Source organism: Sardina pilchardus, chromosome 5 (genome assembly GCF_963854185.1).
Source record: "Sardina pilchardus chromosome 5, fSarPil1.1, whole genome shotgun sequence".
NCBI lineage: Eukaryota > Metazoa > Chordata > Actinopteri > Clupeiformes > Clupeidae > Sardina > Sardina pilchardus.
The window spans coordinates 19496694-19524555 of NC_084998.1; the positions used below are offsets into that span (position 1 = coordinate 19496694).

Sequence of the window (27862 nt, forward strand, 5' to 3'; positions counted from 1 at the left end):
TACAGTATGATGCAGAAACATAGCTGTAGTTGAAATAATTTACAGGCTAATGCCAGTAATACAAACTGCTTTACAAACTCATGGTTTGAACACTTTATGGATCTAGATGTGTTGTTGGCGGTTGCATGTGCACTGGAACAAGGGCAGTGAAATGACACCCAATAGGCCTATAGATCAGCTGCCTCAGGTCAAAGGTCACACACAGCATTGTCCACCCTCAGGTCACTGTGCTGCTGAGGGAGGCCCCAATGTAATAACAGGCGAGGGGAGGCAATTGATTTAATGAAGTTTAGCCTACATTAGTAACACCAGTGACAGAATTGTTTTGCTGTTTGTGATATGAGATTATTGCAAGGATGGTCTTAATATGAGATTATTATAATAATTGATGTGTAAGGAACCAAAAGTGTGTTCTAGCTTACAGTAAAAAAGAATGAATTTTCTATTCGCCTACTGCACTAGCCTACACTTCTCAGCTGACAAGAGCAGACATTATTGGATTGAATAGTGACTAGTAGAGGCCTCTGTCATTGATCTACTCATTGTTTTGGTTTCTTCTTTTGTTCTCCCTTTTCTTATTATTTTTTTCATATCACCACAGAATCTCGCTTTAGACAATGTGGACAGTGGCTAAATACCATAACCATAACCACAGGCCTCCTCTAGCAACTGGTTTGTAGGTCTGGTTTTGTAGGTCTTTATGTTTTCAAGTCAAGGAAATGTATTGGTGGAATGTTTATTTAGTTTTAACCATTGTGATTCATGTCATAAAATGACAATGAATGAATTAATGTTAACTAAAGCATTGCCAGAGCCCTGGCTTCTCAAATGAGTCAACCTCACTGCAAAGCTGCAAAGGCGCTGTTGTCCCAAGACCTCGTCCTACGTCACACAAGCGACGGATGTGCTTGGAAGCCATGATAGCCATCGTAAAACCATAGTAAACCAGTCAGACTCAGAAGCAATTCAGACAGGGATCTCTCATTATAATAGGACATGGCGTAGCCACGCATAACGTTAATGATCACACGGAAAGAATACAATAATTAATTTCGTGGTGGTTTGGTTGCAAACTAGTCGTCCAAATAAAAGTTCCGATGCAACGACAACTAGCTAGCTAGGCTAGCTAACGTTAACCCGCGGATTTCAAGGCCGTTCTGCACTCCTCGAGGAAACAAGAAAGCATGTAAGAGTTATCTGTTTTACTTTTTTTGCGCATTTAATTTAACATTTAATGAGTTCCCCATGTTGAAATTACCAGTATGAACAGAAAGCAGGCACAGATCATGCCATTTACGTTAGCCAAATCTATTGCAATGCTGTGCAAGAATCGGTTTTGTTTACAGAACAGGACCGACATTTGATTTCCCCTCTTGCGAGCATGATGCAAATGTTTTGAATAGATCAGTTTGTCCTTGGCCTTGGTTGGTGGAGTGGAATATTATTTATAATGCATTTCATGAACTTTTGTTGACATCAAGCTTTGATCGACAGCTAACCTTAGCTGTTATGATTAGCTAGCGATTAGCTAGCTGACGTTCATCCTCTAACATTACGCATTAACGTGTGTCAAAGTAACTATTCTAGTGCACGTATTTTTTTATTCTCAATTTCCCTGTCATCAAGCTGCCTTATTTACGACAAATATCTCCAGTCAAGTTAACCTGCGTTTGTTTACATAATGGCCGCATTTGTTTAAAGCTAAACATGAATCTATGATCTCATATCTGCCATGTATTTGACTTGTTCAGAATGTCGGATTCGGACAGCGACGAGGAGCAGGATCGCCCATTCTCTCTCACGGGCTTTCTGTTTGGCAACATCAACGAGGATGGACAGCTGGAGGGTGACAGCGTGCTTGACACGGTAACTTAATTACTTCAGTAATGTGAACAAGAGACAGAGGAAAGATACATGTTGTATAGAAAGTGTGTGGGCAGGAGACAGTAATTATTTTTTTTCACTGACATTTCTTTGTAAAGCATCAGTATCTGTCAGTGAATATTGATGTGATTTTGCTAATGTTACTCAGGAGTCCAAGAAGCACTTGGCAGGGTTGGGATCACTGGGCCTGGGCTCGCTCATCACGGAGATCACTGCCAGTGAGGAGGACGAAGACCGCGAAGATGAGAAAGACCAGGCAGGAACCGACTCTGAAGGTGAGGGGAAGAGAAGAGCTGCGTACGTGTGTCCCAGCCTCTGAAGAACGGAGCACAGAAAACAGAATTAACAGTGACACCTGTCTGTCTGGTCATTTTCTGCAGGTTGGGTGAAAAGCACAGAAGATGCGGTGGACTACTCTGACATCAGTGAAGTCGCGGAGGATGAAACGAGGAAATACAGACAAGCCATGGGAAGCCTACATCCTGGCAGGGCAAATGGTACGTCACTTACTCTCATCGCATCCCGCTTACATGCTGAATCCACTGCCACATGCCTGCACTGATGCCTTGCCTCCTCTTGCTCTCAGATGACGAGGATGATTACGATGCAGACTGTGAAGACATTGACGCCAAGTTGATGCCCCCTCCTCCACCACCAAGTCTGCCTACGCCAGGGAAGAAAGATGAGCTTCCAGGCCAAACCACAAGTGGTAACTGAGGACTAATAAATGCTTAGGGAACAGGATGGGTGGTTGATTTGTTCTGCAGTTTTGTTGGTGCTCCTGTGTTTCATTCCACTAACTGTTTCTCTCCTTCTCTCCACCCCTCTCCTCCACATCTTTTTTTTCTTCCTCTCAGTAGTTGGGGAAGAGGGGGATGGCATCATCCTCCCGTCCATCATCGCTCCATCCTCCGCTGCGGAGAAAGTGGACTTCAGCAGCTCGTCGGACTCCGAGTCGGAGACTGACCGACCTTCGCAGGGCCCCGGAGGGGGTGGCCCATCCAGTCTCACGCTGCCCCTGGCCGGCATCATGCAGAAGGATGCGGCCAAGGCCCTGCCCGGGGTCACAGAGCTCTTCCCCGTGTTCCGACCCGGAAAGGTCAGCCCACAGGGCCATGTATGGGGTTGTAGTCTTAGGGTGGCTATTTATTTAGTGGAATTAACATCAGAATCAGAGTCAGAATCATGCTTTATTGGCCAAGTATGTTTACAGTAAACAGAAACACTGATGTAAATATATACGGAGTCAACAGTTTTCATGTCTGGTGTCTCAGCAATTAGTGCAAGGAACCGCTTTCTAACTGATAGATGATCTAGTTTTGTAGCAGTGTTTGGATGCAATCAGATGTTTCATTTTTGACACTGATGAGATTCCACTGCTTTCACCTGGACAATAATGCTCAAAAATACATTATTATAAAGTCATCACCATGGACACCAAACTCTTTTTCTGAACTCTTGCCTCTTGTATATGATTCCCTTGCTCTTGGCCCTGTCACAGGTGCTGAGGTTCTTGCGACTCTTCGGCCCGGGCAAGAACACCACCTCCGTGTGGCGCAGCGCCCGCAGGAAGAGGAAGAGGAAGCAGCGCGAGCCGCAGCCCGGCACGCCCCCACCCGAGGGCGAGGCTCCCGAGGGCGAGAAGAAGCCCAGCTGGAACTACGAGTACGCCCCACCACCACCTCCCGAACAGTGCCTGTCCGATGACGAGGTCAGAACATACGGGCACACACTCTTTCCTCACATACTAGTAGCGCAGCTGATAGGGCTTTGCATGATCTGAGCAAGTTTCTTCCAAGGCTGGAGACTAGAATGCTACCATTCAGGCATGCACTTCCTATAACTTAAATGTGAGTAATTGCATGAGGGTCTGTAAGCTAGCGAGTGGTCTTGAGCAATAGGATGCACTTTTAAGGATGCCATATTGTTACTGTGTTGTGTTAGAGCGACCACGCAGCTCAGCCTGCACACAAACCTGCAACATTCGGCAGCGCCTCAGATTGGGAGGCAAGTACGCTAGCAAGGGAGCTAAAAATCTGTGGTTGCTACTAGCATCTCTTACTAGCATGCCTCTTTAGGTGTCAGGAGGGAGGTTCACTTAACGCACATACTCTGCAGCTATGGTACCAGCTGGTTACCATTACAGTAGCAGTACCCATTAGTTGATCTATGTGTCTTTATACTGGAGTCAAACAATGGTTTGACCTATATAAGCTTCCTGATATTCTGTCTGATTTTTCCTTTCTCCTTCTCTTTTTGTTTGCCTGCGCTCCAGATCACAATGATGGCTCCAGTGGAGTCCAAGTTCTCGCAGACGTCCGGCGAGGGCGATAAGGTGACCGAGTCGCGGCCGAAGGTGGCCGAGTGGCGGTACGGTCCGGCGCAGCTCTGGTACGACATGCTGGGGGTGCCGGAGGACGGCAGCGGCTTCCACTACGGCTTCAAGCTCAAAGAGGAGGGAGCCGAGGAGGCGCAGCCCACGCCAGCTCCTGCTCCTCCACCTCCACCTCCACCTCCGCCTCCACCTGCACTTACTTCCACACCGGAGTCACAGAATGAGGTCTGAAACCCTCTCAGTGTGATGAATCTAACTAAACCTGATTAATTTTTTGGAGAAGCCTTCTAGAGCTGCCTTTTTGTCTGTCTGATTAATATCCTAATATTGATCCCTTGAATTTCCCCTGGGGATCAATAAAGTATCTAGTATTTATCTATCTATCTATCTAATATGATTGAAAGGACAGCTGTTTGAAAATACAGATGAGAGTGAAGGGATCCTCAGTTATCCTTTTGTCTCTCTTGCTGTGTCACACCAACTTTGTTATCTTGCCTCTCCCTCTATAGCTGTGGCACGGTAGCAAAATGATGCTTCTAATTTGATCAGTTGTTGTCAGAGGTGCTTTATTTGTCTGTTTGCTAAAGCTGTATCTCAAATCAGCAGTTTGAATTGGACTTGCAGGCCGTTTAGAGATGAGACCTGAGATCTAGTTCAAGGGGTCTCAAATTTCCTTTTATTTTTGCAGTGCAATACCCAATTGAGAACATCTGTGACACATGTGTTGAGTCAGTATGCATAGATAGAAATACTCGGCGATATGATGTGATGTGATATAATCACTGAGTGTGTCGATGTGGGTCACTGAATAGCCATGTGTGTTTCTGCTGTCGACAGGAGCTGAATGAGGAGGAGCAGGAGAGGCAGAATTTGGAAGACGAGCTCTTCCTCATGGTCACTCAGCTGCAGTGGGAGGATGACATCATCTGGAACGGGGAGGATGTGAAGCACAAGGGCACTAAGACCCAGCGAGCGAGCCTGGCAGGGTGGCTGCCCTCCAGCATGACCCGCAATGCTAATGCATACAATGCCCAGCAAGGTGAGGTGTAGTGCAGCGTCCTCTGTGTTAAACCATGTGGTCTGCAGCTGTGCTCTAGGACTGCCTAGCCCTAGTGCTACTGTAAACCCTCCAGTCAATTGCCCATTCTTTTGACCTGAAGTGTGTGTGTGTGTGTGTGTGTGTGTGTGTGTGTGTGTGTGTGTGTGTGTGACCATTACAGGTCTAACGAGGAGCATCTCTCAGTTGGTTCCACCAACCCCTCCTCCCATGCCCAAAGTCCCCTCTATCTCAGGGTCCAAGAGAGACAAACATAACCACGACCACCAAGGTATTTGTACACCACTTTTTGGTTGGTCTACAGAATGACTACCTAATGTAAAGTATTTCAACATAGAAAGTTACTTAAATAGCACAGCTGTTACAAAGACAAGCACATATTGAATGTAATGTTCAACATCTCAGAACTGTAGTCAACTAATTGTCCATATTTGAAAGCTTCTGTGGAAGAGTTCTCTGTGGTGTGCTAATTGAGTAATGGCTGCTCTGTGTTGTCTGGTGGCAGTGTCCCATGAGGATGATGCGCCGTGGTTCTCCATCTTCCCTATCGATAACGAGGAGCTGGTGTACGGCCGCTGGGAGGACAACATCATTTGGGATGACCAAAACATGGACCATATGCTCTGTCCCCCCGTGCTCACTCTGGATCCAAACGATGAGAACATCATTCTCGGTACAGTAGCATCTCGAAACAATTGAACATGAGAAGATTTGTATCATATTATATGAAAGAATTATCCGGGAAGCCCCTTGTGCCAGATGGTTTGGATGTAAATGATTAAATTATAATAGATGAGCGTGCCTTTTCCTGAAAATGTTTCTCTTTATAGGTCTTTGTTGGTTTATTCATGTAGTTTTTTTGTTTGTTTGTTTGTTTGTTTGTTTTCAGAAATCCCAGATGAGAAGGAGGAAAGGACGTCCCACTCGCCCTCCAAGGAGAACAAGAAAGAGACGGCCCTGAAGAAGAGCCGCATCCTGCTGGGGAAGACCGGCGTCATCAAGGAGGAGCCACAGCAGGTCTGTGATTGGCTGAGAGGGCATCATAGAGCCGATTGTAGCACGGGCAGTCATATAATGATACTATCACCATTTTTGGGCCACAATACCATATTATTGCGAGTCTTCGTATGTTACGACGGCATTTTGATTCTGCAATACATAGCCATTGAATTATTTCTCCAATATATTATGTTTTGTGTACTGAGAGCCACACTGCGACCGTCTTGGTGCAGCAAATGTGCAAAATGTGTTTTTTACTCTGTAGATGAGGATGTAAGCAGAGTTACGTAATCATGTTTCACATCAGAACATGTATTTTACTTTGATGTGAATGGAGGCCTTGCATGATGATGCAAATATGAGCTGTACGGAGTGCACATCTGGAACAGATTTGTCTAAGAATCGTTTTTCACTGCTTGCTTTCCCCCCCCCCCCCCTGTCTCCCTTATTCAGAACATGTCTCAACCGGAGGTGAAGGATCCCTGGAACCTGTCCAATGATGAGTTCTACTACCCCAAACAGCAGGGGCTCAGGGGCACCTTCGGAGGCAACATTATCCAGGTTAGCACCACAGCTGTATTAAAAGCTTTAACAGAAATCATTACGCTGGATCTTTGGAAGCGGTTACTCAAAGTATCTCTTCCTTTGCATTTTTTCTCTCTCTCTCTCTCTCCTTCTTTTCTCTTCCTCTCTCTTTCTCTCTCTCTTCTTGCTCTTCTCTCTCTCTCTCTCTCTCTGTAGCACTCCATCCCTGCGGTGGAGCTGAGGCAGCCGTTCTTCCCCACGCACATGGGCCCCATGAAGCTGCGCATGTTCCACCGGCCCTCGCTCAAGAAGTACTCGTTCGGGGCGCTGTCCCAGCCCGGCCCGCACCCGGCCCAGCCGCTGCTCAAGCACATCAAGAAGAAGGCCAAGGTGTGTGTGTGTGTGTGTGTGTGTGTGTGTGTGTGTGTGTGTGTGTGTGTGTGTGTGTGTGTGTGTGTGTGTGTGTGTGTGTGTGTGTGTGTGTGTGTGTGTGTGTGTGTGTGTGTGTGTGTGTGTGTGTGTGTGTGTGTGTGTGTGTGTGTGTGTGTGTGTGTGTGTGTGTGTGTGTGTGTGGTCAGCTCAGACCAGCATATGTGCCAAGGTGTGTGTGTGAGAGAGAGGGCTTATGGGGCCTTCAAGTATTACGTCACCGTGGCACTGCTGCGTTCTGAATCCCATTATTTCCAGTGGCTTGCATGCACAAAGTCTATTCCAGACATGGACATTCAGGGAATGTTATCATATTTGGCACAAAGTCATGGAATAGCAGTGATTTTTTATTTGGCAGTTTAAAATTGACTTGCCAAAAAAACATTAATACAAATATATTTCCACACAGAATTGGTGTTTATCTGGCTATTAGTTTCACTGCTTGCTTGAGTGGTTGTGGTTAATCCATTATGTTTATTCAAAACTCATTTATTCATCTTCCGCTCAAAAAAGAAGTCAAAGCTTCTTGAACGCTGGGATGCTCTGAAAATTTTTGGACCATTCATTGTAGATAGTTATTATTATAAAGAATATTCTTCTTCACACGTCATTCCATTCCATAAAAGACAGCAGCATTTGATTTTAACGTCAACAACATGTTGCATACAGGAAAATTGAGGGAAAAGTCATGGAATTGTATGACTTGGAGTGGGAATCCTTTACGTTTTGGGTTGGCGCGTGTGTGTGTGTGTGTGAGAAGCGTGTGAGGCGCTAACATGGTGGATGTGCTCCTGTGCGCCCTCAGATGCGGGAGCAGGAGAGGCAGGCTTCGGGCGGAGGAGACATGTTCTTCATGCGCACGGCGCAGGACCTCACCGGGAAGGACGGAGACCTCATCCTGGCAGAGTACAGCGAGGAGTACCCGCCCCTCATCATGCAAGTCGGCATGGCAACCAAGATCAAGAACTACTACAAGAGAGTAAGTGTGCTCAGTCACGTCATCCTGAAGTGGAGTCCATGATCCTCTAAAGTTGAATCTCGAAATTTCATTTCATTTTCATTTCCAAATGAAATTTAGATAGTTAAATGTAGGCAAAATGTCTGAGGGCAGTTTATTGAAATTATGTGTGTGTGTTTTCCTAACCTACAGAAACCCGGTAAAGATCCAGGAGCTCCAGACTCTAAGTATGGAGAGACAGTGTACTGCCACACATCCCCATTCCTGGGTTCGCTGCACCCTGGCCAGCTTCTACAGGTACAGTACATCTCTCTCTCCTCACTCTTTTTCTCTCTTTCCCTCTCCTCCCTCCCTCTCTCTCTCACTCCCTTTCTCTCTCTCTCTCTCTCTCTCTCTCTCTCTCACACCCGCTCATACACACACACTGCCACTTCTCTCACTCCTTCATTCACATACCTACTGAGACAATGCAATAGGTATCTGGTTAACTATCGGTCGGATGTTGTGTGTGCGTGTTTACCTTCTAGGCATTTGAGAACAATTTGTTCCGAGCTCCCATCTACCTTCATAAGATGCCAGAGACGGACTTCCTGATCATACGGACGCGGCAGGGCTACTACATCAGAGAGCTGGTGGACATGTTTGTGGTGGGACAGGAGTGCCCTCTCTATGAAGTGCCCGGCCCCAACTCCAAACGGGCAAACACACACATCAGGGACTTCCTGCAGGTAAGGCACACACGCTCTCACTCACCTTCTCTCTCTCCCTCTCACACACACACACACACAGACACACACACCACACACACACCACACACACACAAGCTATCTTGTGCACGGGAGCTCCATAGTAGTTTTCTAAAATGAATTTCCAGTTATTACGTTATTGTGTGCTTGCTCATTGTAACTTGCATGGTTTGTGTTTGCGTGTGTGTGTGTGTTTTCAGGTGTTCATTTATAGATTGTTCTGGAAGAGCAAAGACCGTCCACGGCGTATCCGTATGGAGGACATCAAGAAGGCTTTCCCCTCGCACTCCGAGAGCAGCATTCGCAAACGCCTCAAACTCTGTGCTGACTTCAAACGCACAGGTACACTCACTCACTCACACACACACACACACGCACGTGCGCGCGCACGCACAGACACACTCACTCAAAACAAGCTGTTCTCTTTAATTATTCAGTGAAGTGACATGTTGGTGAATTGTCTGCTGCTTTGTCTTTGCCAGCCAGGTGTCAGGAGAGGGAGAGAGACTCAGGCAGGGAAGGTAAGAGAGAGAGGGAGAGAGGGAGAGAGGGAGGAAGAGGATGTAGTAAAGGGTGTCTCACAGTGTGGAAGTCTCACAGACTGGAGACGAGCCATGTTGCTGACCGGTTGCACTGACCGGCCTATCGGCTCAGGAAGGAGGTGGTGTGTGTGTGTGAAGCCTGTGGCCAGGGACACGTAGCCTTGAGGAAGAAAGGAGGAAAAAAAGAGAGCGAGAGAAAGAAATAGCCCTCCAAAATAAACAGGATGGCCACGGTTTCCCCTTGTTCTGTGCCTGTTGGAGTGTGTGCACACAGCCTTGTCCTGTTTTCTTCCTGGTGGTATCACTGTCTTGGTCTCTGGCAGGGATGGACTCCAACTGGTGGGTGGTCAAGCCCGACTTCCGGCTGCCCACGGAGGAGGAGATCAGGGCCATGGTGTCCCCCGAGCAGTGCTGCTCCTACTACAGCATGCTGGTGGCAGAGCAGAGACTCAAGGTCCGTACGCACACACACACGCACACGTGCACACGTGCACACACACACACACACACACACACACCCACACACACACACACACACTGTCATACAGTATAGTACACACATATGCCATATTTAGATACCATACATTCTGTATACCATACACACACACACACACACACACACACACAGAGAGTACTGACATGGTTACATACCACACACATACACCTTATTTACACACACTTACACATACCAAAATCACACATCAACATATGCAGCACTCGCAGCACAACATAAGCTTTACACACCAAATTCTCTACATGCTCACACACACACACACACACACACACACACACACATACATTCCTTCACTTCTTATATTCATAAATCACATACAGTGTCACACATACCCTCTCTCTCACACACACACACACACACACACACAGCATGTGCCCAAGCACAATTTGAATCTCTGCATACATTTGAAAAATGTCACACAACCAGATCTGTTCCATGTGGCCCACAGGATGCGGGCTACGGAGAGAAATCCTTCTTCGCCCCCGAGGAGGAGAACGAAGAAGACTTCCAAATGAAGATTGATGATGAGGTAAGTCCCAGAGGCGCAAGTCATATTTACCTGATATATTGCCTCGTTTGGCCTGTAGAATTAGTCACCTGTTAGTAAGATATTATTGGCAGTGATTGATGACTTGATGAAAATGACGACCTGTCTAGAGGAAAGATAAAAAAGAGAAATATAAAAGAACAATAACATGCACCTTTGAAAAATGACAGTTATTAACATGCAGAGATGGGAGTGGTGATATGAAAAAATATCAGAAACAAAGAATCAGTTGTGACCGCTTTTCAGGGTAATTACAGTGTTGCACATCAACATTGACATCAACAGTGTTGAGTCATCACATATCTTCTGGGTCCGAGGTTAATTCAGTCTTACGTTCTGTAATTGGACACAGAGATACGCTCTAATGAAACATATGTGAGATTTTCGTGTCATTTAATTCTTCTGTTAAAAGTTACAAATCAAAGACACATGATAGGGTGATTTATAGTTCCACCGAAACCCTTTGTTTGTAGCATAACCCAAAGCCCTGTAGTGTGTCTGTGTAGGTGCCGAACCTAAAGCCCTGTAATGTGTGTGTGTGTGTGTGTAGGTGCGTAACAAGCCCTGTAATGTGTGTCTAGTGTGTGTGTGTAGGTGCCTAACCCAAAGCCCTTTAGTGTCCCTGTGTAGGTGCATAACCCAAAGCCCTGTAGTGTGTGTGTGTGTGTGTGTGTGTGTGTGTAGGTGCCTAACCCAAAGCCCTGTTGTGTGTGTGTGTGTGTGTGTGTGTGTGTGTAGTGTGTGTGTGTGTAGGTGCCTAACCCAAAGCCCTGCTGTGTGTGTGTGTGTGTAGTGTGTGTGTGTGTAGGTGCCTAACCCAAAGCCCTGTTGTGTTCCTCTGTAGGTGCGCACCGCCCCCTGGAACACCACGCGTGCCTTCATCGCCGCCATGAAGGGCAAGTGTCTGCTGGAGGTGGCCGGGGTGGCCGACCCCACGGGCTGTGGAGAGGGCTTCTCCTACGTCAAAGTCCCCAACAAGCCCACCCAGCAGAAGGTTTGCCTCTCTCTCTGCCTCACTGTCTTTTGAGCGCTGTGTTGAAAGTCAACGAATTCTATCAAAGTAGAGAAATAGATAAAATGCAAACAAAACAAAAAGTTGACGAAAGAGTCATAAAAGTGGGCAGAATGTGTTGTTGGAAGTGCTCTGAGATGGGGGGTTAGCAGCTGTGGCGTCCATACCATATATGGGTTTAGGGTTCCACAGGGACCCGGGTTCGAATTTGACCCACGGACGGTCATTTCTGATCCCACCCCATCTCTCTCTCCCACTCGCTTCCTGTCACGCTTCATTGCCCTATTTCAATAAGGGCATAAAACAAATAATAATAAACCAAAATATTCATATTAATGCATGAAATGTGATTCTCTTTGATGAAAACTGCGTTTTGAGGATTTAACGGTTTCCTCTGGCGGTTCATCAAGAGTGTTTCCTGAACAGACCTTACACAGACTCTCTCCCATAATCTCCGACAGCTGATGTCCTCTGCCCAGGACGAGCGCGAGCTTCAGCCCGTCAAGAAGACGGTGACGGGCACAGACGCCGATCTCAGGCGCCTGTCTCTGAAGAACGCCAAACAGCTGCTCCGCAAGTTTGGCGTTCCAGAGGAAGAGGTATGTCCTCATCACACTCACAGACTTCCCAGAAATAAAAAAACATTGCTAAAAAAAGATAAATAACAATAAACCACAGCACTAAAACCGATTCCCTGCGCATATCTGACCACTGTGGCCCGGGGTGTGTTCGGTGTGTCTGTAGATTAAGAAGCTGTCCCGTTGGGAGGTCATCGACGTGGTGAGGACCATGTCCACGGAGCAGGCGCGCTCAGGCGAGGGGCCCATGAGCAAGTTTGCCCGTGGCTCTCGCTTCTCCGTGGCCGAGCACCAGGAGCGCTACAAGGAGGAGTGCCAGAGGATCTTCGACCTGCAGAACAAGTGAGAGACACAGGCAGCAGTCACACTCTGGTGTAGAGTAGACCCACGTCTTGTAGAGTATGGTTATGGTTATGATAGACCCACATCAGTTAGGGCTAGGGCTGTACAGTTGAACACATTTTGACTTTGGGTTCCAACTGCAGAATGATTGCTGAGACAATGTAATTGAGGAAAAAATACCTATTTATATTTTCATTCCACTTTGCAATGGTGTTTTGGAAATCAACTGTTAACAAGACGACGAACGGAAAAAAAAAAGAACTGTTAAAAAGATGAGAAACCTTTTTTAGTTCAGTAAATGCTTGACATTGCGAAATCAAAATTGTGTTAAATAATGCCCGTATTGACCAATCATAATCATGATTATGATTTTTGCCATAATCAAGCAGCCCTAGATCGACTTCTAACATAGGAACAAAGGCCACAAAAGAACTGAATGCGATCTGTTTCGTTAACGCGTGGACTGGGATTTCTCTTCGGCCTCGTTCCTCAGGGTTCTGGAGTCGACGGAGGTGTTGTCGACGGACACGGACAGCAGCTCGGCGGAGGACAGCGACTTCGAGGAGATGGGCAAGAACATCGAGAGCATGCTGCAGAACAAGAAGACCAGCTCGCAGCTGAGCCGCGAGAGAGAGGAGCAGGAGCGCAAGGAGCTGCAGCGCATGCTGATGGGGGAGGACGGAGACAAGGAGAAGAGCAAGGGCCGCCGCAAGGGCCTGTGTAAGGAACAGAACCACGCTGTGTGTGTGTGTGTGTGTGTGTGTGTGTGTGTGTGTGTGTGTGTGTGTGTGTGTGTGTGTGTGTGTGTGTGTGTGTGTGTGTGTGTGTGTGTGTGTGTGTGTGTGTGTGTGTGTGTGTGTGTGTGTGTGTGTGTGTGTGTGTGTGTGTGTGTGTGTGTGTGTGTGTGTGTGTGTGTGTGTGTGTGTGTGTGTGTGTGTGCGTGCGTGTGCGTGCGTGTGTGTGTGTGTGCGTGTGTGTGCGTGCGTGTGCGTGTTTACTGGTGGAGTGATAAAGGTGAAGAGTGATGTAGGGACCTGTGTAAGGAACAGAACCTGTATGTGTGTGTTTGTTTGTTTACTGATGGAGTGATAAAAAGAGTTATGTAGGGACCTGTATTAGACACAGACTGTGTGTTTGTGTATGTTGGTGGTGTGAGAGAGAGTGTGTGTGTGTGTGTGTTTACTGGTGGAGTGATAAAAAGACTGATGTGGGAACCTGTTTGTGTATGTTGGTGGTGTTGGAGAGAGTGTGTGTGCATCTGTGTTTTCATGAGGCCCTTTGGCCTATTTGAGCATTTTGCAGTTAGTTTTTATAGGTCCATTGTTCTTAACCACTTCCATCCTCTCCGTATTGCAGCCAGCGCTGTGTCCACCGGCTCTCACAAGGACGACGACACGTCATCAGTGACCAGCCTGAACTCCTCGGCCACGGGCCGGCGCTTGAAGATCTACCGCACATTCCGCGACGAGGATGGCAAGGAGTACGTCCGCTGCGAGACCGTGCGCAAGCCCTCCGTCATCGACGCGTACACACGCATTCGCACCACAAAGGACGAGGAGTTCATGTGAGTGATCTCTTCTTCTCATCGTGGCCCATTTCATTAGGGCATGGGCTTCATTCTCTTCTCTCATTCTCTCCCTCCCTCTCTTTCTGTCTCTCTACTAGCAAATGGCCTCCTTGAGATGGGAGAAATACAGATTTCAATGAAACCCATGAATAGGACTTCCTGCTTTCAATTATGTAAAATGATGATTTTTACATCATTGAAAGCAGGAAGTCCTACATTGAAATCCGTATTTCCCCCATCTCAAGGCAAACTGAGGGAATGATGCACGACCATTCAAAAACATGACTGGTTTTCTAAAGATACAAAGCTTAATGCTAATCGGTGAAGTCTCCCTTCCTGTGAAAAATGAACAAATTTGCCATGTTGTGTTTGTTCTTGGGGGAGTTTTAAGACATTGCAGCTTTTAAATCGGTGTTTATAGCATTGAGTTGAATTCAAATGGATTACACCACTCTGAAGTTGCTCTGTGTTGAGCCGGTCTCTCACCTGTCACTGCTAACGACCGTGTGTGCACGCCCGTGTGTGTTTGCAGTCGCAAGTTTGCGCTGTTCGACGAGCAGCACCGCGAGGAGATGCGGAAGGAGCGGAGGCGCATCCAGGAGCAGCTGAGACGCCTCAAGCGCAACCAGGAGAAGGACAAGTTCAAGGGCCCGCCGGAGAAGAAGGCCAAGAAGGTCAAGGAGAGGCCCGACCTCAAGGTAACCGTGAGTGTACTTGTTTCAGTCCCTACACACACACACACACTAGGTGGCTCAGCAGCTTTTCTGGAGCCACTAACAAATAATAATTGGATTAACATGTTTTGATTGATTGTATGAACTGAATTATGTCACCCCCACTGGTCTGAACCCCCAGTGCCGGAGAGCAGAGGCAGATGTGCTACCACGTTGGTTGAAAACCAATGGGTGTTAGCATCTGTCGCTATTCTTTTCATACCATATTGCTTCTTTTTAGTTGGGCTTGAGCACAGTTCCAATCCTCCAGGATTGTTTTTTGAATGAGTGCCCTGCCTATTATCATACCTGAAAATGCAGGCTGCCCCCTGACATGATTCAAGCGGCAGCCTGCATGCCTTGAAAGCGAATGTGTTGACCTCGTGACCTTTCTTGTCTGTCCCCCTCCAGCTGAAGTGCGGCGCTTGCGGAGCCATTGGCCACATGAGGACCAACAAGTTCTGCCCGCTCTACTACCAGACCAACGCTCCGCCGTCCAACCCCGTCGCCATGACGGAGGAGCAGGAGGAGGAGCTGGAGAAGACGGTCATCCACAACGACAACGAGGAGCTCATCAAGGTGGAGGGCACCAAGATCGTCCTGGGAAAACAGCTCATCGAGAGGTATTGTGAACGCACCATCCCATGTAAATACGGATGACCGAGCGCTCCAGTCTGTTTGAGGCCCGAGTCACGATTGTTGTCCTCTGGTCCACAGCGCTGATGAGGTTCGCAGGAAGTCTCTGGTGCTGAAGTTCCCCAAGCAGCAGCTTCCGCCCAAGAAGAAGAGGCGTGTGGGCACTACTGTCCACTGCGATTATCTCAACGTAAGTGTGTGTGTGTGTGAGAGGATGTGGGTGTGTGTGTGTGTGTGTGAGAGAGAGAGAATCACTTTTGTTTGCTGGAGCTCCATTCTTCACATTAGCGTGTTATGTTTCTACTGAGTCTTTAACACCCTTGTCTTCCCCTCTGCCAGCGGCCGCACAAGTCCATCCATCGGCGCCGCACCGACCCCATGGTCACGCTGTCCTCCGTGCTGGAGGGCATCATCAACGACATGAGAGATCTGGCCAACGTAAGGAAAACACACACGTCACTTCTGGTTCTGTTGTAGTGGAGATCAAACCATGTGCTTTTGGGTCATTCAAGTTTCAGATTATGGCAAGGCAGGTGAGGGGAAGCAGTTTAGTGAAGAGAAGAAATCCAGCCATCACAAGACTTCTCTTACTCTCCTTAGCTGTTACCAAGCACCCAGCAGCCAGACCAATGGTACCCTGTCTTAGTTGAATTACTGAAGCTAAGCAGGTGCGAGCCTGGTTAGTACTTGGATGGGAGATCTCCTTGGAAAAACTAGGTTGCTGCTGGAAGTGGTGTTGGTGGGTGGCCAGTAGGTGGCACTCTTCCCTCTGGCTGAAAATATCGATCCCAATGCCCCAGTGCAGTCACTGTGGTCATTAAAGATCCCATGGCCCTTATTGCAAAAAGTAGGGGGTTTCCCGGCGCCCTGGCTTAATTCCTAGCGTGGCTCCTCCAATCTGGACCCCTAAACATCCCACATCTCAAGCTTGTGTGTGGTGAACGTTCTAGCGCAAAATGGCTGCCGTGCATCACCAGGGGGGTGCTACACATTGGTGGTGGTTAGTGATGTTCCTCCTTCCATGTGTTTTGAGTGTCGAGAAAAGCGTTATATCAATGTAATGTGTTGTTGCTAGTGTTTTTGTTTTGTCTCCAAGTCTGTCCATGAAGACAGGCTGAGTAAATAATGGCAGCCTTCAGCTGTGTGATTTGCGGCACATTGGTGTATACAGGAAAGCACAAACACATAACAGTCCGCGCGCACACTGCACGCGCTGTGTAAACACGGACTGAGCAGCCTCGTTTCTCTTTGACAGACGTACCCGTTCCACACGCCGGTGAATGCCAAGCTGGTGAAGGACTACTACAAGATCATCACGCGGCCCATGGACCTGCAGACGCTGCGGGAGAACGTCCGCAAGCGCATGTACCCCTCACGGGAGGAGTTCCGAGAGAACGTGGAGCTCATCGTCAAGAACAGCGGCACCTACAACGGTACGGATGGACCCCCAACGCACACAGACACACACACAGACACACAGACACACACACAAGCACAGACACACGTGTTTCTTATATTTAAGAAACTGTAAATTGGGGAATGTATTTGCAGATATACACAGGAATGATGTGCAGTTCCTTGTGCTATAGACAAACAAGCTTATTTCAGCCTGAGCCAGTCCAGTGTGTTTGTTTTCAGAGTGTCTACTCCTGACTGTGCTGTTTGTATCTGTCCTCAGGAGCCAAGCACACTCTCACCCAGGTGGCTCAGTCCATGTTGGACTTGTGTGAAGAGAAGATTAAAGAGGTAAAGTTGGAGTGGTCTCATCTTCCCCTTCCCTTTCTGGGTCTGCTTCTCTCCTGTTCGGACCTAACTTTATTTTTAATTCTTCGATTTTGTTTGTTTGTTTGTTTGTAGAAAGAGGATCGTCTGGTGCGCCTGGAGAAGGCTATCAATCCACTGCTGGATGATGATGACCAGGTGGCGTTCTCCTTCATCCTCGACAACATCGTCACACAGAAGATGATGAACGTGCCTGACGTGAGTCTCCATTCTGCCCAAGTGTTAACATTGTTGTCACGTACTGGTAGGAAAAGCCACTGCTTGTACATTTTTTTTTTTTAATTTTATGAGCTAGTGATCAACTGTTGTGTTTTGGTCCACACCCATCTACCGGTAAAAGCTTTCAGTTATCATTTAGTTGCTTTCTCCGGACGTCACTGATTGCTATTTTTGCACACCCATGTCATAACTGTTATCAAATGTGTGATAAGACTCCTAGTCAGTGCTCGCCATTGCAACCTACTGTTGTGAATAGTTGCCAAGCATTTTCAGAAATTAAGAGAACCTTGGTGAAAGATGAAAGATTTAGTATCGTCATAGTATTCCCTTTTTCTTTTTTTGTCCCTATTTGTAGTCCTTTATCTTTCATTTGAAACATTTCCATCAGTGAAAGTAGTCTTTCTGCCAATGTCAACATGTTTTGTCTATACATATTTTTCCAGTCTTGGCCATTTCAACACCCTGTCAATAAGAAGTTTGTTCCTGACTACTATAAAGTTATTGTGAGCCCCATGGATCTGGAGAACATTAGGAAGGTGAGAGGAGCTCTGCTTGTTCTTGCTGTTTGTTTTGACTGCTTATCTCATTCTCTATAGAAGTTTCTACATGTGGCATTGAGTTGGACTTGGAATATTACTGTTAAAGTCTTGTCTGTGTGTAATTGTGTGTATGCGTGTGTTTGTTTGTTTCAGAACATTTCCAAGCATAAATACCAAAACCGGGATGTCTTTCTCGCTGACGTCAGCCTGGTCCACGCCAACAGTGTCAAGTACAATGGTGAGGCCTATGAAGGACTCTTGCCGGTCACGTGCACTGACCCATTGTATTGGTCTGTTGTGAAGTTGTTTGAGCTCTTCTGTTTCTGTCGTTATTTCTCAGGCCCCGACAGCCCATACACCAAGACTGCTCTTGAGATTGTGAACGTCTGCAAGCAGACCCTGGCAGAGGTAAGGGAGCTCTTACTCTCAGTTTGTTTGTGTGTGTGAGTGTCAGTGTCTATGACTGCTGTGTGTCAGAAATCATTTAACACGTGTGTGTGTGCGTGTGTGTGTGTGTGCGTGTGCGTGTGCGTGTGTTTAGTATGATGAGCACCTTACCCAGTTGGAGAAGGACATCTCCACAGCTAAGGAGGCTGCCTTGGACGCTGCTGATCTGGAGTGCTTGGACCCCATGACCCCAGGACCGTACACGCCACAGGTAGACACACACACACACACACACACACCCACCCACACCCACACCCACCCACACACACGTAAGCTCCAGCAGAGAAGCCATCTTCAATCCTCTGCGCTCTGCAGACTCTCCCAGCTGACTTGCAAGCGTGTCAATCAACCCTCCTTCCACTGCCTTACGACCTATAAGGCGTTTTCTACTCGCCTTGGCCCTCTCCCAAATTAATCCCTACTCACTCCTCCTCGACTACAGAGTGAACCCAAAGTTATAATACCGCACTCAGCTTTGGGACGAACTTCACTCTCCCTAGCAAAAAAAGCTGATTGTCACGGAATCATGGATTTGTTAACAGGCGTGGCCTACTCACGCAGAGCTAACATTTTGAAACGTGCTCCATGACGTCCCTTGACACACACCTTCCGCAAGTGACCATTGGTGTTCACTCGGCGTTGGAGGGTTAACAACACTAAAACTTCATAGTAATTGGTTTCTGATGGCCCTTAATATGGCGGACCCTCCGTGTGAACGCGCAAATGAAGTGTAAGTGTCTAGGGAGAGGGTGATGTAGCTAGTTTCGGAAAGGGCCCTTGTCTCGTTGCTTCCAGCTATCTGTAACCCTGAACTTTGAACTTTTAACCCTTTCACCTTAAACTGCTGCCTTTTTGTTCTTTCTTCTGCCTTAGATTCCTCTGCACAATATTTTATATCTGTATTTTGGCTTTGGATTCAATTGGAACAATGAGTTTGCCATTGTTTTACAGTTTCAGTTAGTTTTTTCACACTTCAAAACACAATGTCCCAAAAGGCCATTTTGAATTCTCAAACCTTTCAGTGTGTCAGCTTAATGTTGTAGCCATCATGAGGGTATACAAAGATTTCTGTAAACAGCAGATCCGACATGAACAGGCCAAGAGAAGATGAACATTACACTCAGGAGTACAATATTTGGGGGATACTTCAGCTCCACTGGCATCCCCATCACTGTACTTCAAGGCATCAGATTGCATTTAAATGGGACCGCTCTTTGTAAGCAGCTACTCCCTGAAATCATGTGCTTTTCAAGAGCAAAGCGTAACACATACAGGTCAGGAACATCTTGACAACGATCTTCTCCATGAAGCTCTACTGGAATGTATAGATCTGTTGAGTTGTATTCAGGGCTACCAGCATCCTACTAAAGGGCTACTTACTACTGTGTTGATCTTGAGATCTGTTGAGTTGTATTCAGGGCTACCAGCATCCTACTAAAGGGCTACTTACTACTGTGTTGATCTTGAGAGAAAGGGCTTCTTAGAGAAATGGGATGCCTTAGTTCTGTCCTGTCCTCTTCTGTGGAAACTCTGCTTTTCTAGTGTCAAACCTCTGTGCTGTAGCTCCTCTCTGCAGTCTTATTGTTCTTTCTCTTTCTCCCCTCCCCCTTCTTCTCCTCTTCTCTTCCTTCCCTGTGCTCCCTCCCTCCTCTCCCCTTCCTCTCTGTGTTTTTTTCCCTCCTCTTCCTCTTCCTCCTCCTCCTCCTCCTCTTCGTCCTCCTCAGCCTGCTGAGTTGTTTGACAGCAGTACCTCTCTGAGTCTGCAGGGTGACGCTAGCCTCTTAGCCGAGGCTACGCTTCTCCCCCCGCCAGAGAAAAGAGGGGTGCAGGTACACCTCCATCTCTCCTCCAGTTCCCCCACCTCCATTTGTGTCCATAGCCACCACGACATCTATCCATCCATCTACCTATTCATCCATCCATCCATCCATCCATCTGTTTTTGAATAACTTCATCCCAAGCTTATTGTAGGACTCAAGGCTCCGTGTTCTGGGCTATAAATCAGTTCCTAAGGAAAAGTACGCTACACGCCAGTTTATTGTCCAGGCGCTAAGTGTCGCTCGCTCGGAACAGAAACAAATTCCCGCCGATGGATGTCGCGGAGCTGTAGGCTTTCATAGTCCAGCGACAGCAGCAAATTGTTGAATGAAACGTCGACTAGTTTCTGTAACGACTCGGACGCTAGTGTTTACACGTCACCGCGAAACGAAAGTAAACAGACACGCACCGCGACCACGGCAATGCGCAGTAGAACTCAAACTTCGGTTGAAATCCAATCAAGAGTGTGTGGCAACGTCTGTGGCATTTCAAATTTTTAAATGCACACGACACCCCCAGCAGACAGAAATTGTGTCGCTTTTACATCGTAACTTGTTGAGCGACACTTGTCACCTGGACTATAGATTGGCCTTAAGCTTGTCATTTTCCATCAGCCATTTTGTCCACCCCAGTCCAGTGCCCCTCTGCCTGCCTGCCTGCCTGCCTGTCTGTTAGTTAGCTCGTCCGTCTCACTGTCGTAACACAGCTGTGCTGTTTGTCAGGGTCGCCACGGCCGCAGGCTCGGAGAGGAAGAGTCTGATGTGGACATAGAAGGCTTTGAGGAAGAGGATGATGGCAAGCCCAAAACACCTGCCCCAGTACGTCATGACTTTTCCCGCGCCGTTGCCCACAACAGTGTGTGTTTGCGTGCGTTTGCGTGCGTGTGCGCGTGTGTGTGTGTGCATGTGTGTGCACGCGTGCCGTGTGAAGCGTATTTCTGTCTAACCCCACCTGCTCCCTCTCAGGCGGAGGACGGAGAAGGCGACCTGGACGACGACGAGGAGGACGAGGACGAGATGCTGCTACCGCCGCACCGGCGAGGCCACGAGGACGAGTACGAGGACGAGGACGAAGGCTCCAGCAGGCCGCCGCAGGCCAGCGTGCTCTACCAGGACCTCCTCATGTCCGACGGAGAGGACGACGCCAGCGAGGAGGAGGGAGACAACCCGTTCTCCTGTGAGTACCACAGAGAGTACTTTAGATAGACCGATAGATACCTTATTGATCCCCCAAGGGGAAATTCAAGGTCCCAGCAGCTTAAGACACCACACACAACATACAATACAATGTAAACAGGAAAATACAAAGCAAATCAACAAATCAACATGACTAAAGGAGCAGTAAAATACTATGGATAAGATGTGCATGAATGTACTGAGGAGGATTGGTACTGTGATCCAGTATGAGGTGTGTGTCAAGTTGGTAGTGCAAATAAGTCCAACAGTGCAACAGTGCAAGATTAAATTCTAGTGACCAGCAATAAATATGTACAGTACAAAATGTAAGCATAGTAAATCCAACAGTGCAACAGTGCAAGATTACATTCTAGTGACCAGTACAGAGAGTACTTTAGATAGACAGATAGATAGATACTTTATTGATCCCCCAGGGGAAATTGTGTTTGTGTGCTATACAAATTAAAATGACTTAGTTACTTACTTACTTGGACAGAGAGTGGTGCGTGGAGGAGACACTATGACCAAATATGTCCATATATAGTGTATGAGTGAGTGGATAGTGTGTGTGGTTTTGTGTGTGAGTGTATTGTATAGACCCCTTCAACTGTGTAAACAAACATGTGTGTTCCTAAAGGCACACAAAACAACATTGACCTACTGGTAAACACAAATAAAAAAAAAAATGCAACAACCGGAAATCTTCCCGGATCAGATTGCAAGTGTCTATACAGAGTATAACTGTGTGTATGACAATACAGTGTATGGAATGGATATCGCTCTACTGTAAATGAGTTACAAATGTGTGTGTGTGTTTTGTGTTTGTGTGTGTGTAATTGGAATCTGATTAGTGTACTATTGGCTCTCTTTTCCCCTCTCTCTTCCCTCTCAGCGATCCACCTGTCGGAGAGCGGCAGTGACTCGGACCGTGAGCCGCCGCCTGTGTCCAGGGTGCACCAGGAAAGCGCGCGCATGGGCATGGGCATGGACCAGGAGGAGAGCATGATGTCCTACGAGGGAGAGGGCCCCGACGAGGAGACACACATGGAGGACAGCAACGTCAGGTGAGAGGACCACATACACACACACATACACACACACACACACACACACACAGAGGACTCCACACAGGGTTAATCACACCCTACAGGCTGCGTATGCAATCTCAGACCCCAGTCTGAAGTACAGTGAAACATTTCAAATCTCAGATCTGGCTCATATTTAGTGGAACTGTGTCGTCGAGTCTCATTCACTTGAGTCTGAATCACATGTGCGACATTTTGTGTTCGTGCCCCCTCAGCTATGGCAGCTACGACGAGATGGAGGCGCAGCGACAGAGACAGAACTCCAGCCTGGGCAACGGAGAGGAGGACGGCGTTAGCGAAGAGGAGGAGGAGGAGGACGAGAGGGACGGCGGCCGGCGAGGGCCGAGTGTCCTCACTCAGGTCCAGCTGAGTGAGGATGAGGAGGACAGCGAGGAGTTCCGCTCCGTCGGAGGAGACAGTGACATGGACTCTGACAACTAGAGTATATGCCATGGACACGTTCAAGTACAACCATCGATTTTACACACATGTGGAAGTGCATGTTGGCCCCTTCACTGTGCTTGGACTGTGCTGTGCCTCTGTTGTGCAGCTGTTGTGCTATATATATAACATTATGTAAATATTGTGTCTTTTTTTGTAAGAAAATAACTCTGCGCGCCTTTTAATAGTCGACCGGAACTATTGTGCGATTTATGTTTCAATTTTAGCAGAATGTCACTCAAGTGACGTCAAAGGAGTTTATCCGAAACTCTTTAAATAGCATTGGGCAGTCGCTATAAAATGGTGATGTGGTGCAAGCTGAATGGAAATGTTTTCTGAACGGTGTTCATATACAGCATTTCAGTGTTGATATTTTGTCATATGAATAAATTACTTTTGTTACATCGCAGGGAAGCTTTGTTTTCTGAACCATACAGACCACTGAAGAAAAGTCCTTAAACCTAACTAATTCATAAGCAGTTTATAAACAACACATAAACTCTTACTGGACAGTCTGTTAGTTTCGTAATAGTGTTCTGATATTTTCAGGATTGTGTGGCTAATTAGGGGTGGTGTGGTTTTACTTTCTGCAGGCAGAGGTAATGATTGCCTAATGGAACTATGGTCTTAACAGAGTGTAAATGGGATTTGTTTCCTTGAATAATTTCATGCTTTATAAACATACTTTATGCTATATTAACACCATCAATATTTTTTTTATACCCATCTTGCTGGTTAACAATTATTAAAGATTTTCTTATTATCAAACAACTATGGACTATATTAGCCTCCACAGACTGATATCTAAACCACCAAAGGGATGTTTGCTGTAGAAACAGCCATGCCTTGTTCAGGCAGTAAACTTTGGAGTTAAAGAACACATGCTTGTGAAATGATTTACTGCGATAGTGAAGCATTTTAGAGGTTTACATTTATGCGCGTGTGTGTGTGTGTGTGCGCGAGTCTAAAGGTGTGGCACATATAAAAACTGAACTCTTGTGGAATCACCTTGTCAGAGGGTTCTATGTTCTGTAACAATGAAGTTCCTCCTCGTGTTGTGTTTTAGCACGCTGTTCATTTCGCTTGTTTATGGACAAGATCCACCAGCACCTAACCGTAAGTATTGTTGGTGATGACTTCTATTTAGGAACTGTAATCAATTGGATTAACTGTCAAGAGCAATACAGCAGACATTGGAGGCTTCAATAATCAAATATTTATCAAGACGGGGTATGCCTAATATTCTGTTGTATCGATGATTATGGTATCCTCTTGAAAGAACAACATTGTTATAATGAGATTACACTGAATTTTGCACTTGGATTTGGTTTATATTGTCTGTGGTGCCGACAGAATTTTCTTTTGTTGATGTAAGCTGGTCAAAAGCATTAGAAAGTAATGCTTCTTTTCTGTATCTGACGGAGTATCCTTTGTAAGTAACTGGCATGCTATAATGATTTCAGCACAGTGCGTTGGTGTGGATGACTACAATAACTGTAAAACTGTTGGAGCAGATGATTTGAAGTGTGGTGAGAACAGTCTATGTTTTTGTAAAGCCAAGAACCCGTATTGTAGGTAAGGACTTCTTCCACATAAATAAATAAATAAATACTCATTGCCATGATTCAGTGCTGTCCTATGTCCATTGTATACACTTATTTTCTCTCTCCGTTTACAGATGTAATAATGATGCTGGTGAATGGTTCATTGGTGAGGACTGCACTCAGAAATGGACCACTGTCAATTTTGCCTTGGTGGCATCCCTACCTGGAGTGGGCTTAGCCATTTTAGTGGGAGTTGCGGTCTACTTAACCAAGAAACCGTCGAAAGGCAAAAAGAACAAGTATGTGTGGGGAAGGGAGAATTGAGACTCTGAGGGTTGCTATTACTCTGTTTACTCTATAAAAGTCGTGATGATCTATGATGATTTGTTTGGGTATCTAAATACCTACGTGGTTGTGGTTACATTACATAATTGTGCTGTAAATATCAAACGGCAGAGCGGTGTGAAACCCACATCATGACTGATTCTAAAATGAGTTATGTTGATTATGTTCAAGGAAAGGACAGACAAATGGGGCCTTTAACCAGGAGCAAGAAGATGACATGTTTAAGAACATGGTTTTTGCCTCTGACATGCAGGTGAGAGTACTGTATAGTGAAATAAATGGATTTGAATAATATACTTCACAGACAATGAACATGTTTGAAATACCAAAGTGCCTTTTGGAAGCCATTCAAAAGTTCTTTGTGTTTTTGCACGTGTAGTGAGCTATCGTAAAATTTAACAGCACCCTCCTTGTTGGAGAGACAAAGGTGACTGACAATAAATTCCCACCCCTGAAGGCAGTTTGTTGTGGTAAAACATTATGAAATAGACGAGGGAAAATATTACACACCCTTAGGAGCCATATAACAAGAATTGCACACCTCGACCCCTCCTGTGATAGGGACGTCCAAACTCCAGGCCTCCACCTGAGAGCATGAGGCCGCCCAACAGCACAGTCCCTATGACGGCCATGCCCAACAGCGATTACAGGTGAGCTCACATCCCATGAGCTGTTACGTTACTCACTAGTAAGATGTGCAGCCTTTTTATTGGGTCCTGTTTTCACCTGCCCTTCATGTTCACATGCTAAACCAACAGGATGCCTCCTCCTGCCGACAGGACAGGCAGGCCGTTCAACCAATCTTACAGGTATGTAGCCAGCAGCTGTGCACCTGTGAATCACCAAACCACTGTTGTTAATCAGTTACTTGTTACATTAATGGTCAGATGCAGTTGTCCATAAAGCCACGTAGGCTATCTCTGTGGCTATATCACTATATATTTTCAGATTGTTGCCACCACAAAAGTTTTCAAGACAACTGCATTGTGCAATATTTTTTTTACAGTCAACAAAGAAACATCCATCCACAAGATCGGCCATCTATGGGGGGACCTCCCCCACAACCCAACAGGCATGTAGTAGTCTTCTGTAGTCCAATTATGCAACCCTAAAATTAGGGCCTCTTCACTCTCCTTCTTCCTTAGTGGATATCTTTAAAGTGCTATGTGGAGTTATTATTATATTTAAAAAAAACATATAAAACACTTAAAATTACCTAGAAATATCAACAGAATGTGAAAAAGCTACCGTTTTGACATAAGAATGTGTCATATCCTCTGAAGTTCCCCATGCTAGTGTCTACTGCCTGGCATCACGCTGTATTAAACACAGTGGAAGTGAAGTTATTGAAAGAGTGTCATTTGACTGCGTTCAACACAACTCAAAGCATAGAAAGCTCCACCTGGCACCTGTCAGCTTATCACTTTTTATCAGCAATTCCAGGACATCTGTGAGCAGAAAGCTTATGTGCTATATTATCCCCCGTCTGCAGCTATGGCCCTGGGATGGGGCAGGCGCTGAGTAACCCGTACGCCAAGTCGCCTCCAGGGAGATCTCCGTACGAGGGCCAAGGTCCTCCTCAGGACTACAGCTCAGATTACAGCCACAGACCCAAACAGCCCCCTGTGAACGGCACGGTGAGTGTTTTCCGGAGAGACAAATAACATTTCAGTACATCCATGCCCAGTCTTCCCGCTAAATTCCTACGAATGCACATGTCAGGCAAGTACTGAAAGATGTAGGAGCCATTAGGTGGGTTGTTGTTTAAACTCACAAGAAGACAGTTCACTTGTTTAACAGTGCATTTGTTTAGACTTTCAGATGAAAAAGGCTACAAGAGGAGTCTTTTTTTTTGCTTCCTTTAATCACATCCATTTAAATATACAAAATGGGACACAGCATGAGCGGAGTAGATTATGTTATTAAAACCAACGAGAATAAGTTATATTGTGCAGTGGGTATTGAAAACACAGTACAATTGACAGCAATTTGAACCAGTCACACAATGGCCTCATTGAAAACCACCCAGTGGTAACTGAGTATGGGTTCTGTGTTAAGCATGATCTTGATCTTGGCATTTTTTTGTTGTTTTGTTGTATTTTGAAGTTTGCAATGACAAAAACATGAACTAAAAGATTCCAAACCCCTTGGCTGACACCATGGATGGACTTCAGCAATGACTACATATATGTTTCATGTGTTCCCATATCAGAGGGTGATGGGAGGGAACTTCTCTCCACCTCCATCCCAGCCATCGTTTCCCCAGCCTGACTACAACGCCCCCCAGCTCCAGAGATCCATGATGAACGGGAGGTATTGAGGACTTGCAGCAGACTGGAGATGATGACATGAGTTTTGTGAGAAGAGTTCTTTTTCAGAGCTCAATACTTGTACATAATTGTTGTTAAAACTATTTAAAACACATGTATCAAGGCCAATTTGGAGAAGAGTTTTAGTAAGTCTTTGTAAGCTAGCGTGCGTCCTAAGGAGAAAATGTTGGAGCAAAATTTTCCCCCTCCATATGAAATGCTGCCATGGATCATCTTGACATTGTTTACATAGCTTCCCTACATCTCATTACTACATGTCATTGACCTAACAAACTCATCACTAAGTGTACTGTTCTGTTCTATCCATGGGGTCTTTTGGCAAAACAAAGACCAGAGAAAAGTAGAATAGGATGCTTCCTTTAATTTTTCAGGGTGACCGTAAAGTCACTGAACATGGCACTCAACACTCAATCCCAGCTACAAGCAGATTCAAATAAATATGAATCACATTTGTGCATCTGTCAGCTTCACAGCAGAATACCCAAGCTAATGTATAAAACTCCACGAGTCCTTGTCAAATAAAAACAAATACTGTTTGAAATCTCCTGTGTGTTACATAAATTCACAGAGATCTCTTGATTATTACAGCATTGATTTTGTTTCCTTGTTACAACATATTGTTTTAAACCCACTGTCAGTATATTTAGCATTACCCCCCTCCACAATCATGGGCTTCCAGTGTGGCCTGGGTGCTTGATAGATAAGTGGGCTATCGTCACTGGATGTGAAACCATGCACGCCACGGCACACAAT

General features: G+C 46.2%; 2 protein-coding genes across 6 annotated transcripts; both read left to right on the forward strand.

The window, feature by feature from the left end:
- Positions 1 to 907: 907 nt before the first annotated feature.
- On the forward strand, positions 908 to 23299 carry taf1 (TAF1 RNA polymerase II, TATA box binding protein (TBP)-associated factor). 5 transcript variants are annotated; one of them, XM_062536828.1, is made up of 41 exons: positions 908 to 1186; positions 1752 to 1866; positions 2033 to 2159; positions 2265 to 2381; positions 2471 to 2593; positions 2742 to 2983; positions 3386 to 3595; positions 4160 to 4444; positions 5057 to 5258; positions 5440 to 5547; positions 5782 to 5949; positions 6166 to 6293; positions 6729 to 6836; positions 7017 to 7190; positions 8035 to 8208; positions 8380 to 8484; positions 8715 to 8915; positions 9134 to 9275; positions 9799 to 9929; positions 10438 to 10518; positions 11381 to 11530; positions 12010 to 12147; positions 12293 to 12468; positions 12962 to 13188; positions 13825 to 14032; positions 14568 to 14733; positions 15160 to 15371; positions 15466 to 15574; positions 15724 to 15822; positions 16640 to 16817; positions 17063 to 17130; positions 17242 to 17364; positions 17829 to 17921; positions 18078 to 18162; positions 18265 to 18332; positions 18466 to 18582; positions 20096 to 20200; positions 20912 to 21007; positions 21155 to 21365; positions 22257 to 22428; positions 22665 to 23299. In XM_062536828.1, the coding sequence occupies exons 2-41, from the start codon at positions 1753 to 1755 to the stop codon at positions 22888 to 22890; spliced, it is 5967 nt and encodes a 1988-aa protein (XP_062392812.1). In that variant the 5' UTR covers positions 908 to 1186; position 1752; the 3' UTR covers positions 22891 to 23299. The 5 variants fall into 5 exon arrangements, with proteins under 5 accessions (XP_062392812.1, XP_062392813.1, XP_062392814.1 ...); XM_062536829.1 differs by lacking the exon at positions 20096 to 20200 and having other exon boundaries at positions 14568 to 14739; XM_062536830.1 differs by lacking the exon at positions 20096 to 20200.
- A 118-nt stretch (positions 23300 to 23417) lies between these two features.
- Positions 23418 to 27129, forward strand: zgc:158432 (uncharacterized protein LOC555281 homolog). The gene is made up of 9 exons (XM_062536863.1): positions 23418 to 24006; positions 24354 to 24465; positions 24569 to 24733; positions 24951 to 25032; positions 25341 to 25429; positions 25538 to 25588; positions 25786 to 25851; positions 26272 to 26416; positions 26992 to 27129. Exons 1-9 carry the CDS (start codon positions 23928 to 23930, stop codon positions 27097 to 27099), a joined length of 897 nt encoding a protein of 298 aa, XP_062392847.1. The 5' UTR covers positions 23418 to 23927; the 3' UTR covers positions 27100 to 27129.
- Positions 27130 to 27862: the final 733 nt, after the last annotated feature.